The following is a 21,837-nucleotide window of genomic DNA, read 5'->3' on the forward strand; positions in this document are numbered from 1 at the left end:
TTCCCTAACAAACAAGCTCTATGACATCTTTCAATGAAAATCCCCTTGTTTATAAGAGAATGTGCATGTGTTATTGGGATGTTGAAAGAAACCCATGCAGACACAGGCAGAAAACCTTAAACTCCGCACTGACAATGACCAGAGTGAACTAATGGAACCCTGAAGCTGTGTACTAAAGCTACTAATAAAAGTATGTTGACACCAAAGAAATCCAACAAAGCACATTTGTATGTCAAATTCCATTTATTTAGAATATTTGATTCATTAAATACATTGTAGAACCTGATAGACGCCATTTGTGATGTCTGTGTTAAACTGATCATATAAAACAGGCTGCATCCTTGACAGATAATGCGCATGATGTGGTTGACTGATGTTCAGATGTAGATGTTATTGGGTGACTGCTGGCAGTTATACCAAGAAGTCAGGGAATGCTCTGTGTAACTGGATTTAAGCCTCAAGTTCAAAGTCAAAGTACTGAGGATCGAAGTAATGAATTCTGACGTAGCCGTCCTCTCCTCCGCTGCTGTAACTGTAAAACAAAACGGGACAGACACAAGAGATTAAGCTTAGTAGTCTTTTACATTACTAATCAGTATTGTACTGGTAGTGGTGCAGTGCCACTGAAGCACAGACAGGAGAGAACACATTTAAGCTATTTTACTAAATCAGTATGCCAGTAAACAAATTGTTTTAAGTTAAAAAAACTAGAGTAATGAGAAATGAAACTAAACCACACCTTTTCCCATCAGGATGGAATGCCACACAGTTGATGGGTCCGAAATGACCCTTCACTCTTCCAAACTCCTCTTCATAGGCTGCATGGAAAAACCTGTCCGGGAATAACGTTTATATCAGACATGGGACCATAACATACATTTTCAGTCCTGTACATTTTTAGAGCCAACGAGATACTTTGAATAACATTTACTGCTAGCACAAAAACCCACACTGATCAATGTGTAACAGCTACCGTATTTTTCGCACTATAAGGCACACTTAAAATCGTTTAATCTTCCCAAAAATGGTCAGTGCGCCTTATAATCCAGTGCATCTTACGTAAGAATTTTACCAGTCGGGTTGTAAAGAGCAGTAAAGCCACTCTGCTAAAGTGCAGCTTTATACAGGAGTTTTAGTTTAGTTCTCCAGCACTGAGACTTGGAGGTTGAGTATTATCAGCCTGTAGTCCGCTGCTTACCCCAGCTAGCACTGCTGGAGCAGCATTAGCATTACCACTAGCAGTAGCCGCTAATGCTCCAGCTTTAGTGGAAATCAAAAAAAAAATCTAAGCTTACTGTTAATAAACGGAAGTGCTTAACTCACCCAAATAAACAGTTTTCAGGAGAGAAATCTGTGTAGATGAACATCCAGCACTCGTTTGACTTATCTGACTCGTCTAAAATGTTTTTTTTTTTTCATTATTATTAGGAATTACAGTTTTGTTTACTTAACTTAGCTTTACATGTCTCGCCTACCCAGCAGCAATACCTGCTGAATTTAGAAGGAAAACATTGCAACATCCCTGTTTTTTACTAGAGTCGCATAAAATGCATCCTATAATCCGGTGCGCCTTGTGTATAAAAATAGACGTTTACGGATAGTGCGCCTTATATAGTAATCATTTATTTTATATATAATGAATAGCCATAGTATCAGCCTTATTCACCTGTCATGGTGTATATGTAGTATTACAAGTAAACATATTAAATACATTATTAATATATATTCAAAATAAACAGTAACAATTGGTAGCCTGACATTTCTGATGAGCCAAACTATCAAAGATATAGGTGATTTTGCCAGTTGTACCAACCTAGCTTCGAATTTTCCAATCCTAGTAGAGGTGGTTGTGACCTCCATGGCTTCCTGACCTCCTCCCATGACCACCTGTGTGTCGACACAATACAGAGTGTGAGAGAACGTGTCTCTACTAACAATGAAGAGAATACAATTCTGAAAATTGTCCTTCACAACATGTCCTCACTCTCCCAACAAAATATAACCCCCCCAAAAAACCCTTAACAATATTTAAAAGCAAACAAATTATACCCTTAAACATTTTATTTTTACTCTAAAGTGTAAGTTTTGTAAACACTGCCAAAAACAAGCCCTATCTTAAGCATTCAATAATTATCAGATTAAAATCATTCATTACATTCTTACAGATTACACACAATGTTGAAAAAATAAATACATATATATTTTCTTTTTAGCTTATTGGGATGAAAGCACCCCACTATTTGAGACACTATTAATGAAAATCACTACACAGCATTACAGATGAAATCTCTTACATGTTCCATGTTGGGCGAGATGGCAGCAGAATTGACTGGACGCTCAGTCTTAAAGGATTTGATGTGGTCTAATGATGTTGTATCAAACATCTGCAGACAAAGAGAAAAAATGTCTTGTAAGAATACCTACATTTTCAGGTATATGTTTAAACATGATACATTCTGTCAAAAACTTATACAAACCTTAGCAGCACAGTCTTTGGAGGCTGTGATAAACATTGTGAGATCCACAGAAGTCTGAATGTCGTTGATCTGCTTAGTGTGCTCCTTTATCTTCTTCACAATCTCCCCAGACTACACATAAAAAGATACATTAACTGAATGCTTTTATTTTAAATGTAACAAATATATTTGAAAACCAGACTGAATTATTTATCTAATTAAAACATGCTGTTGTATTACTGCCTTATAAGCATCATAGAATATTTTAGTTTTATTAAGGACGCAGACATACTGTCTTAATACATGTTTTCTCAAAGAGTGGGCATGTGAACAGTATATAGTAATTTCTTAGATCAGATAAAGGCAATATAATTTTCAAAAACTGACAAATCCCGAGAGCTGCATTTTGTCTCAGAGCCAGGTATTCCCAAATAAAATATGTTACAGCATAGAATCCCCAGCAAGTTTCTAGAAACTGCAGTCCCTTAGTAAATTTACAAAGCAACAGTATACATGCACATCCCATTACAAAAAATAAACCAACCTTGGCGCTGAACTGGTTGATTTCTCCATTTTCATGACCAGCAACCACAAACTCTCCCAGAGGGCCCCACACAGCACTTGTGATCTTTGATTCACTGCATGGTATTGAGAGATAAGGCTGGTTGTCCTCTAGAATTGGACAAAAGATCAAATACAGGCATGTCATCATTAAGCATTTTAGTAAGTCTGGTTTCCATACAGCTGCATTTTTTAGACTCACAACAGAAATTAGAAATGATATATCAACCGAAACTGAAAAAAAGCATATTTACCAATCTGTTGGGGGTCCCGCAGATCAAAGTAGTTAAGATAGCACTGGTAGCCCATCTGTTTGTCTGTGGAAAACATGATGATGTTTCCGCTGAAGTCAAATCCACACGTCCTCACTGCTGAGTTGGTCTCGAGCATTGCCAATTGTTTACCTGAACGCACATGCAAAAATAATTAAATTTCCCTGGAAAATATATAACCCAATTTTACAGACAAAACAGTTATAGTTATTAATTATAGTTATAATTAATAAATAAAAAATCATGGTGATTGTTGCACCTGTGCCATGGCAGGACTTAACTAACCTGTCTCGCAGTCCCAGAGTCTGCAGCTGTTGTCAGCTGAACCAGTCAACACATTTTTTGTGTCCCCTTTTAACATGGGTTAAGGTAAAACAACTCAGGTAAAGAAACAGATGCATGTAATGTCAATATATATGTAAGATTAACAAATAACGTACAATGACTGATGCATGAACAGCAGCACATACAAAAATACAGACTGAACTGTGGCATGGGAAGAAAAAATATGCATTCCAAATTAACTAATAGTATGTCCTTTAAAAGAATGTTCTTGTACGATTACACAATTATATTATCATGATATCATCTCGATACCTCAAAATTACATTTATTATATGAATTTGTCCGGGTCGACCTGAGGGAGATGGGCTCATGTGACTGAGTCTTATAGTTTTTCCTTGCTACTGTTGTCAACACAATAATTGGCATCACTGTGGTGCTTGCTCATGAGAGGCTTGGGTCTGTTTTGTCTGTAAATCTGTTTTGTGACAATATTTGTTGTAAAAAAACGCTTTTCAAATTAATACATTTTAATTGAATTGCATTTCTGGGGAAAATACATTTTGTAACAAGCCTAACTACATGTTATTTAAATAAGGTACATTGATTTAACCCATTTACAAAGCTAAGAAAATAACTAAAGCTTGGAACATCAGAAGCATCAGCACAAAAGGATACAGTCAACATCCACACACCAGACCGCCCCGGAGTGGCCGTTGTAGGTGCCCAGCCTCTCTCCATTCACAGAATACCACACATTCGCAAACTGAAGGAAAAAGATAATTATTTTTTTTAGTGAGCAACATTTTAGCATTTAGGAAACAAAGAAACCAAGTTGAGCAAAATAATTTAACATACCTGATCTTTAGCCACAGAAAACAGTAAATCTCCTTCTCTGTTGTATTTAATCTGAGTAAGAGACCTCTCGTGGCCCTGTAGAAGAATTGGTTTCTGGAGAAAAGAAAAGAATCATCAGTTATTAGAACAGCACCAGAGAAACCAGCCCGGTTACATTTAATTACATTACCAACATTTCCTACAATATATAGAATATATATGCATTGTATTGACAGTTTGTTTTGCAATTTGCAGTTTAGTTTAGGACCTGACCACTAGACAGCAGTGCTTTACCCTGTTGTTGTTATAATTGTGTGAAAATCCCTTTTTTAACTTTCAAACGAGTTTAATAAATAAGTTTTTTTTTCTGAAATTTGATTAAAACAATCAATACATATTGATTCGCTTACAGTATCACAATGCAATATTGCTATATATTGCCCTGTAACACATCACCAGGTGAAACACCAGTGTATCTTATGATTTGAACTATCAAATTCATTATTTTGATATTACAGTATCATTACATCATTATCATTATCAGTATCATTAAAAGTCAAGATAGCTATGAACATAGGCCTAAGAAAACATATCATCAAAAACTACTGGCTATATAACCAGCTAGCTAGGTTAAGTTTTAATTTAGCTAAATAGTTAATAAACAGTAAGACAAATATATAGGTTATATGCGATAACAAGAGCCAGTCAGAAGAATACATGCGTAACCTAGCTAACTAATATTTAGACAACAAACTTCCTAGTGATTTTTTTGCTGATATACAGCTCAGGAAAAAAATAATAATTTAAACAAAATGAAAATGGTTTTATTCTAGAAACTACAGACAGCCTTTCTGACAAATTCCAAATAAAAATATTGTCATTTAGAATATTTATTTTAATTGATGAAATAAAAAGATGCAGAGCTTTCAGACCTCAAATAATGCAAAGACAACAAGTTCATATTTATAATGTTTTAAGAGTTCAGAAATCCCTGTTTTTTTAATAACAGTTTTTATGCATCTTGGCATGTTCTCCTCCACCAGCCTTACACACTGCTTTCGGATCTTAATGCCACTCCTGGTACACAAATTCAAGCAGTTTAGCTGGGTTTAATGGCTTTTGACTACCCTTATTCTAGAGGTTTTCAATTTGGTGAAATCAAAGAAACTCGTCCAGTGTTTTTCTTTTTTCAGAGCTGTATGTTAGACATTTAAACGCTGACAAATATGGTTCGGTGGCAGATAGGTAACGTTAGCAGGCAATGCTCTAATGTTTTAACTGTTAGCATCGCGAAATAAAGCAACATCTGAGGAACAGCTAACGCTAGCATAGCTGGAGCTGGTTAACGTTACCCTCATATAATAAGAGCCGCCGCGCTAAACTAAGCTAACTAGCTTAGCCAGTTCACATATTATTAGAATTAGAGAGAACTGCTGGCACTGACACTGACTGTGTTTTCATATACTGTCTACTGGATACCCCATAAACTACCAATCCACACAGCGAAACAGGTAAAACAGTCAACGTTAAAGTATAAGTGACTAATTCGGTTTAATGAACGGAGAATATGTAACTAAGCTAACTAGCTAACATAGCGACTGAGCTAGCCCGCTAATTTGCTAGCTAGCTAACTACATACGCACACCCGGTTCTGGTTAATAACAGACCAATATAGCTCGTAAATACCGAGTAATACCCAGGTATTACTCGGTATTTGAATGTGTTTCTCACCATGGCTGCGGATCTTCTGTTTCCTCCCTTTTTTTAAAAGATCGGAAGAAACTTCTCCACACACCAGCCGCGTGTATCACCGGCACCGCGCAAGGACCGAACCGACCGACAGAGGGCGCGACTACCGCCTGCGCCCCGTCAACCACTTCAAAATAAAGGTTCACAGTCTTTTTTTTTTTTCTTCTTCTTTTTTTATCGTACTGTTATTTTCGTCTCTAATTCGTTTTTTATATTTATGGTATTTTAGGCACTTAGGCAAAAAAATTACGGACAAGAATAAATAATAATAAAACATAAAAAAACGTATATGTGAATTTATTAGATCAGACGAACTTTAATATTTAAACTATAACGTTACCAGATTTTTGTGCTCTCTTTTAAATTGTCTGGCCTTTATTCTTTATTATTAAAATATATTTGGGCAATTCCACAGAATGAGTGCCACCGAATTGCTTGTTGTAAATCCAAATTAAACTTATTTTTAATCTTTTTTTTTGAACTGATGTAACTTCCTGTTGTAATTAGATGTGGCTTTTGTGTGTGTATATATTATTATGTAGATACAATGTCTAATATTTACATATTTTGGTGAGTTTTACTATAGTAAATTAGTGATTTCAGTGTTAAAGTTGAATGTAAACAGGGAGCTGAAGAATTGTATGGTCTACATGCTGTGCCGTGACTGTCTCAGCGGAGGTGTTTAGCAGGAGGGAGTTGTGTACAGAGCTGCTCATCTGCTTTTACATCTCCTTCTCTTACATCTGCCCATCTTTACTTCTACTGAGCAGTTCTCAGTTTTCAGTACACATTTTAAGTTATTTTCCAGAAAACACAGCCCAAGTCAGTTTAAAACTTAGCTAGTCCTATATACGCACCGACAACAGGCTTTCAGAATTCAAACACTGCATTAAATGTTTTTCCATGTGGGACCCAAACAAAAACCATCAGATAGCCAATAATACACCCACTTAAGCCCATGTAAAACACAGATAGCTTAATGGTTAGCCCAAACAGTGCCCAAATATACCACATGCAGCTGACAACTAGGGAACCAAATGGGAAGTCCATGTGGTACCAAGTCACAGCCCATACATTTGTTTATGCCCAATATACCCTGGTAAAACCCCTGTGGGCCCACCTGTATATGTTGATTCTCCGGAGCAGTTAACTATGAACCAATTGGCCACAACCATCGACTCTCTCTCTCTCTCCCGGACAAAGGTTGCTAGAAACCTGGGTGTTATAGTGGATGACCAGCTCTCCTTTAGGCACCATGTGGCCACAGTTGCTCGATCGTGCAACTTCTCGCTGTATAACATCAGAACAATTTGATGGGCTACCCAACTCCTGGTACAAGCAGTGTTCATCTCACGCCTCGACTATTGCAATGCCCTACTAACTGGCCTCCCGGCCTGTGTAATAAAACCACTCCAGATGATCCAGACATGCAGCAACAGACATCCAGATCCAGACAGTCTGGTCTTCAACCAGCCAAAACGAGCACGTCACCCCACTGCTCATTGAGCTCCATTGGCTACCAGTTGCTGCTCTGATCAAATTCAAAGCTCTTACAATCACCTACAAGGTGATGACAGAACAGCTCCTTCCTACCTGCATTCACTCCTGAAGTCTTACGCCACCTCCCGGCCGCTGCACTCCTCCAGTGAACGTCACCTCGCTTTACCAAACACAATTCACACAAAGCAATCCAGACTGTTCTCATACAGAGTTCCCCAATGGTGGAACAAACTACCTTCCACTACCAGATCAGGAGAATCTCTCACTATCTTTAATAAAATCCTGAAGACAGAGCTCTTCAAAGAGCACTAACACCTAACTAACTACTTTTAACCTTATTTCCTTCTTCCCCTCCTTCACTCCTCTATCCCATTATCTCCCTTTGACCTCCTCTAAGCCATGTCTAAAAATGTGTTTTTACCTTTAACTTGTTACTTTATGTACTCCACTATTGTAAGTCGCGTTGGACAAAAGCGTCTGCCAAATGTAATGTAACATATCAAAGGTCAGGTGTTAGCATTGAGCTGAGGAGCAGTGAAACTGTTCTTTGGAATGATGTTGCTTCATTAGATACTTTTGGGATGAGTTGTGAGTTGAGTTGAGTTTGGGGGATGTGGAGTTAGCCTGCAGGATTAGTGAGTGAGGGGTCAGACAGTCATTATAAATACAACCAATAATAGTTGCATTGTCCAAAAGTAAGACACAGTCACAATATTTTACTATCACAAGTCAGTTTACTACAGTTAGTATAACTCAACTGCAAATTATTAGGGGTGCAATAACTTTTTTCATACCACTGTATTAGCTGGTTAATGTTGCTTGCTTATTATAAGCGCAGTCAATTTTGCATCTTGTCCACCTGCTAATCGAGCTTGATCTATACCCACTAACAATTTCCAATCATTTTTGGGCAGGTTTAAATGTCACTGTCAAGTATTGATCTATTGACAAAGTATGAAGCAGGCCTTTATATCATTAGGGTTTCCCTCTTTAATCTAAAATATACACACATTAAACTGATATAGAACAGCAGAGATAAATTAAATAGTTGCAGTTATACTAGGTAAGTTGCAGAATAAAGATATGGGGTAATAGTAAGTTGTTGATAGGTTCATGTTAATAGGATGCAGCCTAATAAACTAGATTTTAACATTTTGAACACAATGTAAGAACATATTAGCTAGCTAACAAACTAGTTTGAATGAATTTGACTTATTGCTTATGCCTTTCAACTGGGAAGATCAATATCCCTGAACTTTAACTGATGGTGTTATATGTTTTTGAGCAGTGTAGCATTAAGCAATAATACACTTGAGGTTCCTGCTATTACGTGTAATATTGGCACTGCTGGGCTGCAGTCGTAGATCAGCACAGCAGTGCCAATATTACGTTATAGCACGACCCTTGAGGGTATTATTGCGATTATACCACAGTTCCATTATTACTGTTTATTGAAAGAGTTTGAGTAAAAGAGGACAAGAAAACACAACCTGTTTGGTTATAAAAACTTGCAAGTTAAAATAGTTTCATTGCTGCTCTGTTTGTAGCTGCGCTGTTTGCCTGGTAATGCTGCATCGTTGCTAGGTTACCTGTATGTGGCGGAGTAATGCATTGAGAGCTTCTGTTACAGTGCATTACCGGCTGATAATGGCCCCCATAGAATGCCTCTGAGCCAATCCAACTGCAGGGTCAGAACTAACTGTAGTATAATACAACTTATAGTACAGAGGTTGGACAATAAAACTAAAACACCTAATTTTAGACCACAATAATTTGTCCCGACAGACAGTTCTTGTGGAAACAGAGTTGAGGTGCACATTGAATTCTGCCGTGATTTGGGCAGCCGTGGTTTTATGTTTTTTGGATACAATCCGGGTTAGCACCCGAACATCCCTTTCAGACAGCTTCCTCTTGCTTCCACAGTTAATCCTGTTGGATGTGGTTCGTCCTTCTTGGTGGTGTGCTGACATTGCCCTGGATACCGTGGCTCTTGATACATCACGACTTGCTGTCTTGGTCACAGATGCGCCAGCAACAACAATTTGTCCTCTTTTGAACTCTGGTATTGCACCCATAATGTTGTATGCATTGCAATATTTTGAGCAAAACTGTGCTCTTACCCTGCTAATTGAACCTTCACACTCTGCTCTTACTGGTGCAATGTGCAATTAATGAAGATTGGCCACCAGGCCTGTCCTATTTGGCCATGAAACCTCCCACACTAAAAGGACAGGTGTTTCATTGTCCAACCCCCTGTATATATTATGTGCAGTACACAACTGGGGTGCAGCCACAGTTATAACAAGCTATTCAATGCCTAACCCCTGCAAAAAATTATTTGAGAGAATCAATCTACAAATCATTCACTGTATGCCTTTTGGAGATCAGTTCATTTTCTGCACATTTAACTATTTAACAGTAACAGATCTTTTAACCAGAGGAGTCCAAGCTTTTGGCTGCCATATATAAACAAAACATCAATATCAATAAATTCAGACATGGAGGCTGATTATTTTCTGTGTAGTTTAATTTGCAAATAATGTTTACAGGGTGTGCAAAAAAGAGGAAATCAAACAAAAACAAACTAACAAAGATCTTTGGTACCTTTCAACTGTGGATGGGTCCAGCATTACTGAACAACAAATGAGAGGAACCCATAAAAGCCAGCGTGCTGTTATTGTGCAAGTGATGGAATGTGGAGAAGAACAGTTGTTCTGGATCCATATTGACATCTGACTGTTATTCAACACAGGGAAGATGTCATGTGGATTCAGAGGGAATGATGTAAAGATAAATGAAACCCTAATGTTCATGTGTCCAAGTATAAAACAGATAGAAAAATGCAGTGCCTTAAAGTAAAAATGTATTAGAACCAGAAATGACAACAGCAGTTACTGTGAAGCCATGATGAGATTATAATAATGTACATTCAAATCCTAGCATATCAGATCTTTGTTTAGGAGCTAAATAAAGATCACATGAACGGCACTAAAATTGCATAGAGTTTAACATTTTAGAATCTCTTTATTGAACCTGATCACACAGAAAATTGGATATGGGATGCAGTTAAATATCTCTATAATGTAAGTATTTTTTGTAAGTTTAATGCAAGTTGATTTTAATCTGTATTCAATCATGTTAAGAGACATACTGTACATTAGCAACAACAAAATTTCAAACTAGTGGTTTACTATGAGAGAAAACACTGGATTAAAATGATAGACTGTGTATTGATGTGTAGTTTAATGCACTACACCCTTTTGTAGTGGTCAGAACCTCGTTCGAATGATGCATGCTTTCCTTTGGGTCTCTCAGAATGATTTTGGAGAATTGTCTGTAAAACTGGCCAAATGACCTGCTGATGAAACTGACCCATTCAAAAAGAATTCTGAGTGTAGTGTTACAGTGTTAAAACACAAACACGTTCTGCAAAAGCAGTGAAAAGGGTTTTGGAATGAGCTGCAAACACTTAGCAGAATTAAACATTTTACAACTGTATTTAAGGTAGATGAAAAAATAGGTCTACATAATTTCGAACTTTGAGCAAACTCTTTTTGAAATAACAGACAAATAAATCTTGTTTTTCTCAGTATCATCAAACTGAGGGCCTTGATACACTAATGTTCTGAGTTCGATAATGATGGAGAATGATAATGAAGTAGATAATGATGAAAACAAACAATTTACTCTAACAAGACAATCAGTAACTTGCTTTATTCTGCTACAAACATCAGAAAATGCTGATAAATATTCTTTCCCACCAACCTTTTCAGTGTCTGACCTAATTAGAGACTGCTGCCACTGCTTCAATTTTGTTATACACTATTCTGTAAGTAATTCTGTCTTTTTGCTTATTTGGTGCATTACTACATAATAGAACCACTTATGTTTCCATAAAGAAGCATTTTTATGACAGAGATGTCGGAGATGACAGTAAGTGAAGAAGAAAACCTTAAAGGTCTCTAAAAAACCTTCACATAACGAAAAAGTATTTTTTTTACAAAAAATGTTCTTTATAGAACCAGAAGTAATTCTTCCATGCCAATCACTTAAAGAACCTTCTGTAGCACCTTTATTTGTAAGCGTTTACTATCAAACTCTAGTGATTGAGGAATAAGGGTCATCTCGGTTCTGCTGATACAGAATTTATAAAATGCTGAAACCATCTGGAGTAGTATTAGAGAAAAATATAATATTTATTTCTGTAGAATTACAAATAGGGATGGGCAATAAGACAATATTTTATAATATTGTGACACAATGTGGTCACTGACTTTTTTTTTTTACTCTTTTAATTGGACGGAGTGAATCACATTTTAACTATGAATCCCTGTGCACCACTATATGAGAGTATTTGAGTCAGCTTTTAAGAATTTGTCAATTTGTAATGCATTTTGTCTGCATATCAAAACTATTTTGTGAAAATGTCTTTAAATACCATAATCTTTTTTCTATATCACCCACCCCTAGTTACAAACATAGTAAAAATAATAAAATAGTAAATATATGTTAGACACTTTAGTGCTGTAGTTCTCGGTCATCTAAACATTCTACTTTTCTGAAGTTCAATAAACACACTACCAAATACATCAATTTGATGCTGATCTGTTTTTTTTTTCATTATAAGCAATTATTTGCCAACACTTATAATATTCCAACATCAACCTGCATCTCTGCCAACATTAAATCATGGCATGGAGAAATTACACTAGTGTATTTAGGCCCTTAAATTGTGAAATCGAACTGGAAAATAAATAGGTAAACAAAACAAATAAATGAGGAAAAGAATGAAAAAGCTGGGAGCGATTGTATGGACACATTCTGATACTAAACACAGATTTAAGAACAACAACAGGTACAGCTACTGCCACACAATGACGGCTGTTCGGTTTGTAAGAAAATAAGGCGATGCTCTCAAGCAGCACATCCTGCCATCCATCTAGATTCTTAAAGGTTTGTCAGCCAAAAAAAGAAGATCGAGGCTAACGTTTGTAAATTTAAGTGAGAGGTGGACAATAATACTCCATCAAGTTTAAGCAGCAGCTGAAGCAATGTTCCATGCCCCTTTTTAGCGTGTTAGAGTGAGAGATTTCCACAGAGAGGAATTTTCAGAGTGATGAAAGAGTAACAAAGAAAGCCAAAAGGAGAAAATACAAAGTAAAAATGCAGCATAAGAGCCATCTTGAAGGCACAATCTTCCCTGACAGAATGGACAACAACAATGCCGCAAAGGCAGACACACAGGACCAACCTCAGAGACTGATAGCTGGTGGGCACTGGCAGAGGTGGGGAGATTGTGAGGAGTGTTTAGCCTAAACAGAACACCTCAATCCTGGGTTGAGAACACCTCTCTCTGTGCCTCGGCCTCTACCTCTGAACCACAATGACATGCCTGAGTACAGGTGGTAGGTGGAGTCTCTGGTTCAGGGCTGTTCCGGTGGGCGGGGCTTCCCTCTTCTGAGTCCATGCCTGGCTGTTGTGAGTCAGCTTCTGTTGCTACTCCTGAATCTAGGCCTTGATCATCTTCTGGTTTGCTGAGGCCTTGAACTTTCTTACTCAGTTCGTTGCGTTCAATCTGAAGGGCACGGCAAAGCTTCTCCAGCCTCTGCACCTTCACTTGCAAGCTCTCTAATTCCTTATCTCGAAGTGTTTTCTGCAAGAAAAGAAAGAACAATATAAATGTCAGCAGCACAAAATGTTTTCTGTGTATTTTAACTTCTATTATTGTGAGTGGAAGCCAGACTTTAAAACTCCTAATCCAATAATAAAAAAAAAAATACTCAAACACTTTGAGACCCCAGTTCTATGATAAAACAAGGCCTGTATGAACGTTATCTTCATGTCACAGCTCTAATGTAATGGTGCATAGTGCTTGGACCCCATTTATTTGCCATATGTGATGTAATTTAAAGATGGAAGCTTAATACTCAGAGCAGTCACAACAGAATTCTTAGAATTTACAATTGTCTCTTAGTCTCAAAACAACCCTTTGCACAAATTAACCTATTTTTGCCAACTATTAGAACATAATGTGAAAGTAACATGGCTTTTGTTTGGGGTGGTAATGCTACAATTTTGTTCTTAAACAGACAAACCATGTGAAATTTCGCTTGTATGCAAAATACTTTTATAAGCCAATCAGACAAAAATAATATGAACTGAATTAAGAATACTGCATCAGCATTTGGTATACTGTATTCCATCAACAAACACGTACCTCCTCAGCCATCTCTAACAGTGCTTTGTTACTGCTCTCCCATCGTGACCTGTACATTGTGGTCTCCTTCTCCAGCTTCTTTATCTTCTTTGTCATCTGCAGGCAACACACAAAAACAGATGTTCCATCTCATCAGTTCACCAGTTCCGCAATGCACAAAGTGAGAGGCTTGACAATTAGCTACTGGAGTGAAAAGGCACAATTTAGGACATCTGCTTATTTATTGTCTCTTAAAAACATGGGCATTAAATATAAAAGTTCTTCTCGCTGTTGTGAAAGTAATTGTCTCTACTACTGTCCAGAGAAGGCTCTGTACTAGATTTTAGGGCACTGCATTAAGGCTCTGACTGTATTCTGCAACAAGAGTGTTACTGAGGTCAGGATGACTGACGATTAGCACTCCAGCTTAAGCCCAACCTCAACTCATTAGTACAGGATGGAGCACAAATCATGCTCCCCTGCTCCACAGCTCAAAGTTGGGGGGGTTTTAACCTTCAAGTCCACTCTGGCATTAGGCAAAAAGCCAAATGTTCATGTTTATTCTACTGCCAATGTTTTAAATTCATACAGCTAAGAGTTGCTTACCTTCTCCATCTCTTGCTTGAATGTTGTGAACACCTCATTGCTTTTGGACAGCGTGTTCTGAAACTCCTCAAACTTCTCTGTGTATAACGATAACTGAAATGGCAAAAGTACATAAAAAAATAACTACATACATAAACACAGAAATCATCCTTGAATGTTTCACAATGACAAAAAAAACAAAACAAAAAAAAACAGGCCTGCTATACGCCTTTTTATAGACCATCTGCCGTGGAATGGGAACAGATGCTCACCTGTTGTTTGAGGTGAACTTCTTGCTGCTTCATGAGTTCATACATTCTCTGTGACTCTACAGCCTCTTTCAGCAGCTATGAAGCAAATAAAATGTAGTGTCATATCACCAAGCACCTTAAATTTACTGATATCATTTTAGGGCAAAATCTCACACCTCTAATGTCATGAACAAAATCATCTCTAGATACTCACAAACTCCTTTTCTTTCTGGTGGCGGTCCTCCGAGTCCTTGAGCAGAGCCTGAGCCTGGTGGAGCTTGGCATCTACCAGTTGCTGTTGTAGATCTTTGTGCTTGAAGACCTTGTCTATGTGCTGCAACAGTGAAAGAACGGGATTCAGCAAAATACTTACAAATTATCTAACAGGATTCTGTCAAAATATCACTCACTAAGACCAATAAAACAACAATCACTTTCACACTTGTTTCACAATTAATACAATTTAATACAGAACCAGGCATATAATGTTTAACATTATATACCATAATAAACACTGTGTTTATTAAAAGCATATAAAATAAAAAAAATAAACAACTGGCCACACTAGAAACATAGTTACAGTTATGGCTAATGAATATAAGCACAATATATTGGTTCTCTCTCTCCTGGTCTGCAGATTTAGTGGGTCTTTTTTAAGTAGCTGCATTCTTCTTTTACTACTTTATCCACACTTCTACTAATTTAAATGGGACACTTTCTTGTTGGAAATTTGTTAGCTTTTATCTACTGTGATAATTAAAGCCTCTGCATGTTTATGTACTAACTTACTTAACATTATGACCCAATTAACCTGTGTTTATCTTCTAATTAACCTTGCTCTTTTCAATCTGGCCGTGTACAGCATACAGTAAAGAGTCATTTGGGTCTCATAATAGTTTGGGTTTTCCCCCTAGGATTTTTAAGATGATGTCACCCCTAGCCTTTCACTTTCTTTTCCCTTAAATGTAAAACTCCCAAGCTCTTCCTAATACTTTCACTTTCTTTATGAAGCACTGACCTCCTCCCTCAGCTCATACTGCTCAATGAGTTTCTTCAGCTTCTCAGCCAGCTCCATATTCTCCTGCCGCAAATTGGCATTGCGTTCATTGTGCTGCTCCATCTGTGCCTGGATGTCATTTAGTGTGATCTGAAAGTGGGAGGTGACCTCTTTCCTCTTCTCTTCCTCTTGCCGAGCACGCTGCACCCCATCCTCCTGCGAAGAAGAGAAAATCACAAGCGATTATATGGTGATAGCACACAATCACAGGTTCTGCACACTTTATGTCCTTATTTGGCACAAAACACTTGAAGAATTAAATTGTAATGAGTGAGTACCTTTAGTGTGCGATTATGCCTCTGCAGTTCGCGGCACAGGCTCTCCAGCTTACTGCGAGCCAAAATGGCCTTGCTGTGCTCATTCCTCAGGTGGTCCTTCTCCTGAATCAGCTGGGTCTGTTTCTTCTGTAAAGCCCTCATCTGCTTCTGGGAGTTGCGGTGCTCTTCTAGCTGTACAACACATCAGGCATTTTTAACAAAGCAACAATCCCCAAAGGATCCTTTTGACACATACAAGTCATTTAGATAGCATATAGGGTCAACATGTGCTACTGTCCATCTAAATGAGCTTATCAACCAGTAAAATATAGCATGAACAATAACATTTTCCATTACATTATATACATTTAAAAATTCATGTTTCAGACATATGTAGGTACAGACATCCATTATTTGCATACTAGGCAGTTTGTTTTCAGTGGCTTTTTATTGTTTTCACTGATATCAGAATTATCACATTGACTAAAAAAAATATTGTGATAAATTTTGTCCAGCGTGTTTTGTTCACTATGCATAAGCTTTTCATCTAATAATGCATGACAATATTGAAAGAAGGAACAGATAGCAGATCTGTACATAGATTGGAATATGGAAATTAATCATTTTTAACCTATTTACATATTCTGCACAATTCAATTATTCCCCTAACAGACCAAGGATTTAAAACAATCTGTCAGTAAGGAAGCGAACAATTAGCACATCTCCATGGGAAAACATAAGAAAATTTCGGTGTAAAAGATAACATCAGTTCTGACTGCTGTGTTGAGGCTTGGTGAAACAAAAGTTTACTTCCCACTATTGTTCTCTGCAGGACTGAACAGCCTCTGAGGCTCAATACATAAACTCAAACAGCTGAAATGGCAGAGCACGGCCTGCCAAGAATGTGGGCTGTTAGCTGACAGTGCGCCAGTGTTCTCTACATCACAGCTTACCGGCAGAGAAACAGTAACAAGGTCAAGATACTGCAACTGTCCAGTAACAACAAACAGCCGAAGCACTGTCAACAATAAGTGTACATTTTCAATTAACCTAAAGAAGGTTAACTGAATGTTAATGGAGGTTATTTTTTGTGTATTCATTTATATATATATATATATATATATATATATATATATATATATATATATATATATATATATATATATATATATATATATATATATATATATGCTTATATGTCAATAACAAATTGTAAAGCAACAATTTCTCACATACAAAATAAATAACACAATTGTACTTTCACGGCCACCTGTATCAGTTCTCTTACCAGCTCAGCATACTTCTTGCACAGACCAGCAAGTTTTTCATCTGGAGTGCTCAGTGTGTTCAGAGTCTGCATAAGCAGTGTTATCTCCTTACCTATAAAAAGCAGAGGTGAAGAGCTTTTTAAAAACGCACCAACCCTGCTACTGGAATTCCCTAGAATATGCAGAAGTTTAAAAAACACTGCTTTTTTTCCCCTAATTTGTTAACACAATATTTTCAAATAGCGTGCTGCTACATATCTGTGATGCTGGCTTTTTTTCCAAAAAGAGCCAGTCACTCACCCAGTCCTTTAACCTTCTTTTTCTCCTGCAGCTTCTTCTGATCCTTCTCTGTGTTGCCACCGCCGTTCAGTTTGGTATCTTCTGACTTGCCATCTTCTCGTTCAGTCAGCCCATTGACCTCCACGCCATCAGGTTGGCCATTAGGCACAGCTGGGTCCTCACCACCATCTTCCTGACAATATGTGCTAAGGATATCCTCCAGCTTTCTGCTCAGCTCCTCAGCCACGTCACAGGAAGTAGGAATTGCTCCAGCTTCAGCCACTGAGCACAATGCAGAGTACATTATTAGTGAACATAATAGTAATATCAATGTATATATGTCATTTGCAAGAAAATAACAGGATGTTCTATTTTTAATATGCATGTTTCCTAGGAATTTTATTTTCAGTACACTTTACATTGTATTATACTGTTTTGAATATAATTAAAAATATATATATTGTACTAAGTTTGCTACACTTTTAAAAACACATTTAGTTAATACCAGCATGGTGTAACTTTATATACTGATGCTGATCTTCTGACATACTCACGCCTCTCTAAATCAATAAATTAGATGTAACTGTCATTTGGAAAAGCATAACATTTTAGTATCCAGTAAATTATTAATTTTCCTACTTCAGTAAATAAAACAGCAATATAGAGGAAAAAGCTGACAATGCAACATAGTTTATTTTTGTAACACATGTTGCAATATAAAAAAACACAGGAATTTTCCTAGAAGTCCCTGATCTTTCAGTAATCCCGATATTAATAAAATATTCAGGGAACCCAAAATTATATTAATTTTAACCAGGGATAAACCAAGGTGTGAATCGCAAATCATAATGCTTCGCCATCAGCAGCCAGAGAGAGCACAATTGGCCTTGCTCTCTTAGGAGTTGGTAGATGGTATGTGCTGACCTTCACCCTACTAGTGTTGGGAGCATTAATAGTGATGGGGGAGTTCACATAAACAGGGATTTCAAAACATTCCTTTTATATGAAGAAGCAAAAAAAAAAAAAAAAAAAAAAAACACTGTCTCCCCAAAGTCTCATCATGAATGAGTTCTTATCACCTGAAATTTAACCCCAGCAAGACTGACCTCCTGTTCATCCCAGGAACTACAGGTCTTCACCACAATCTCTCCATCTCTTTCAAGAATTTACTGGTCACTCAGTCATGCAGATTTCTTCTGTATAACATCCGAACAATTCAACCATTTCTGTCTAAGGAAGCCACTCAGGTGCTGGTGCAGTCTTTTATCATCTCAATACTTGACTACTGCAAATATCTACTGGCTGGTCTTCTATTGCAAGGCATCAGGTCTCTGCAACTAATTCAGAATGCAGCAGTTCGACTCATCTTTAATCTTCCGAAGTTCAGTCATGTGACTCCTGTGCTGCGTTCCCTCCACTGGCTTCCTGTTGCTGCTCACGTCAGATTTAAAACCCTGACGCTGGCCTACAAAGCCAAAAACGGACCAGCTCCTTCCTACTTGACAGCCATGGTCGAAGCCAGATCTGTATCAAGAGCTCGAAGAGCGTTCAGTACCGCTCAGCTTGAACCACCATCCCTCAAAACCAACAGAAAACATTTACATTTAAGGTATTTAGCAGACCTCCTTATCCAGAGCGACTTACAACAGTGCTTCGATGTTACTTACAATATCCAAAGCTAGTTTGTAGACTAGGATCAAGAGATACACAGAGCTTGATCATGTTTAGAACCCTAGGAACCTTTTTTTTTAGTTTAGAAACTCTTTGAAAAGATGTGTCTTTAGTGTCTTTAGTCGACGTTTGAAGACCGCGAGTGACTCTGCTGTTCTGTCAACCAGTAGAAGTTCATTCCACCACCTTGGTGCCAGCACAGAGAAGAGTCTAGATGTCTGGAAACAAACATCCTGACTCTTCTCTGTCCTGCAACCAAGGTGGTGGAACAAACTTCCACTGGGCGTCAGAACAGCAGTTACTTCAAACCCTGATTGATGACTCATTTTTCAGTTCTTAAACTAATCTTAACAAAGCAGAAGTCGCTCTGGATAATAAATAACGTAAATGTAAATGTAGCGTACCTGTATATTGTTCAGCCACAGAAATACAAACTTTGACCAAATCCAGATGGATTACCATTACAGAATGTAGCCCATAATGGCAATCCAGGTGAAATTATGATTAAATTAAAATTGATGAACATATGCATTTGTTCCTCACTTACGGCCTTCATCAGTTCTGGAGCTAATAGTTGGAGAGCTGTCAGTCTGAGTGCTGGGCTCTTTTGGACTGTCGGTTCCTTCAGGACTAACTGTACTCTCTCCTGTGCCATCAGCGCTGCCAGGAGACCCTCCACTGCTTTCCACAACTTGATCCTCTGTGTCTTGTCTCTTCATTTTTCAATCTGCGGACAAAATGTTAAAGTAAGTAAAAGTCTCTCATTCATTCACAATCACAAAAGAGGACATAAAGAATCCTTTATAAATGTTACTTAGGGTGAAAAACAGGCATCAGGCCTGCTTTATTAACGTTAATGTCACATATCATAAATTAATATACTTTTAACTCAAAACGTAGTAATATATGATATATTTTAGTTATGTTTTACTTCAACAGCTAAAGCTAACTAACTTAACTATCTGCTTGGCTAGCAACATCTTTCAACGGTCACAACACTGACTAACGACACTGAGCGACGTCGTTAGCCAGCGTCACGCAACTTGCTTAACAGGCTAGGCTAGCTAACCTAGCTTAGCAACCATAGCTAGCCTTTTGCGAGCTTCTGTAGCTTGTGTTAAATCGTTTCGAGCTTTTATAAACAAGTCAGCTAACCGAAATAAACTGCAAAGGGCTGAAAAACAAGGACAGCTAACTTAAAGCTAAGGTAAGGTACAGCGGCACACCACTAACACAGCTATCTTAGATAGCTCGCTAACGCTAACTTAGCTAATATCGGAGTTAAATCATGACCATTAATCCCCACATAAACAGTAACACCCATAAGTGCACCTCTGTTGACAAACTGCCTGGGTTATAGCCTCGCTAGAGTTGGGTTAGGTATCCATCCAGCTAGCTAAACCTCCCGGACTTTCTGTTGAAGCGTTTTCTGGCTTTCTGACAAGTTTAAACTATCGTTAAGTTAAGCAGAGAGCTAAAGCTAGTTAGCGCCGCGATAAAACACAAGATCAACGCCAAACACCGCGATTAAAACCATTATATTACACAGTCCCACAACAACAACCCCGCTGTTTCAATAGGCTGTAGTGATATAAAGCTAGTTAACCACCTGGGTCTCGAACAGCTCGGGTAAAATCCTCTTCTCTCCGCAGAAAAAGAAAGTGTGTTTGCTCTGCCAGCGGACACAGGAAACAGAGAGAAAGAGTGAAAGCGGATTGGCGAGGTAGAAACACCGCTTCCGACACAGACACCGGCACAGCGCGAGTACACACAGCCCACAAAAGCCCCCAAATACCTCAGAACTAAACGCGGAGACCCCCTCCATTAAAACCGTCATTTGTTCCATTCCCTGATAGCAAATCGTATAAACGTCATTATTTGTTGCATTACATATCTTTTTTAGGAAAAAAAAAAAACTTTAAGCAACCTTTATTTAACATTATCTACGACGGCGTTTTAGGGCCACTCTTAAAAAAAATCACTTCGAGAATAAAGTCGCAATATTACAAGAATAAAGTCGCAATATTACGAGTTTAAAGACAAAATATCACAAGAAAATAAAATTGCAATATTACGAAATTAAAGACAATATTATGAGATTAAAGACAAAATATCACAAGATTAAAGTCGCAATATTACAAGATTAAAGTCGCAATATTACGAGTTTAAAGACAAAATATCACAAGAAAATAAAATTGCAATATTACGAAATTAAAGACAATATTATGAGATTAAAGACAAAATATCACAAGATTAAAGTCGCAATATTACAAGATTAAAGTCGCAATATTACGAGATTAAAGTCGCAATATTACCATATAATATAAAAACCTAAGTCTTATAATGGCATATTTATGAAATTATACTTGAATATAAGAACTCAGTAAACACAATTCCACATTGATAATGCACATATCATGTATACTTCACAGGAATTTACTGTATTTATGTTCCTTTGCTTGCAAAAAATGATCTAAAAGGCAGCGGTAAATCTTTGCTAAGCAGTGCGAGCACTCACCACACTGGAGGTTTCTCGCGGCGAGGGAGCTGAAGGCTTGGCTACCGGGACGCCACCATGGGAACATCTGGACACTGTATTATCTAACTGTAGCAACA

General features: G+C 37.6%; 2 protein-coding genes across 2 annotated transcripts; both read right to left on the reverse strand.

The window, feature by feature from the left end:
- Positions 1-224: 224 nt before the first annotated feature.
- On the reverse strand, positions 225-6,277 carry eif3i (eukaryotic translation initiation factor 3, subunit I). The gene is made up of 11 exons (XM_007249401.3): positions 6,140-6,277; positions 4,430-4,522; positions 4,250-4,337; positions 3,575-3,640; positions 3,272-3,421; positions 3,001-3,128; positions 2,478-2,588; positions 2,295-2,384; positions 1,814-1,887; positions 740-832; positions 225-532 (listed from the first exon to the last, which is right to left on the reverse strand). The coding sequence occupies exons 1-11, from the start codon at positions 6,140-6,142 to the stop codon at positions 451-453; spliced, it is 978 nt and encodes a 325-aa protein (XP_007249463.1). The 5' UTR covers positions 6,143-6,277; the 3' UTR covers positions 225-450.
- Positions 6,278-10,166: 3,889 nt separating this feature from the next.
- Positions 10,167-20,989, reverse strand: txlna (taxilin alpha). Its single transcript, XM_007249402.4, has 11 exons — positions 20,831-20,989; positions 19,769-19,948; positions 17,572-17,832; positions 17,292-17,383; positions 16,025-16,195; positions 15,708-15,902; positions 14,904-15,023; positions 14,711-14,785; positions 14,460-14,552; positions 13,875-13,970; positions 10,167-13,310 (listed from the first exon to the last, which is right to left on the reverse strand). Exons 2-11 carry the CDS (start codon positions 19,938-19,940, stop codon positions 12,984-12,986), a joined length of 1,602 nt encoding a protein of 533 aa, XP_007249464.2. The 5' UTR covers positions 19,941-19,948; positions 20,831-20,989; the 3' UTR covers positions 10,167-12,983.
- Positions 20,990-21,837: the final 848 nt, after the last annotated feature.

The sequence above is a fragment of the Astyanax mexicanus genome, chromosome 3, assembly GCF_023375975.1.
Source record: "Astyanax mexicanus isolate ESR-SI-001 chromosome 3, AstMex3_surface, whole genome shotgun sequence".
Lineage (NCBI taxonomy): Eukaryota > Metazoa > Chordata > Actinopteri > Characiformes > Acestrorhamphidae > Astyanax > Astyanax mexicanus.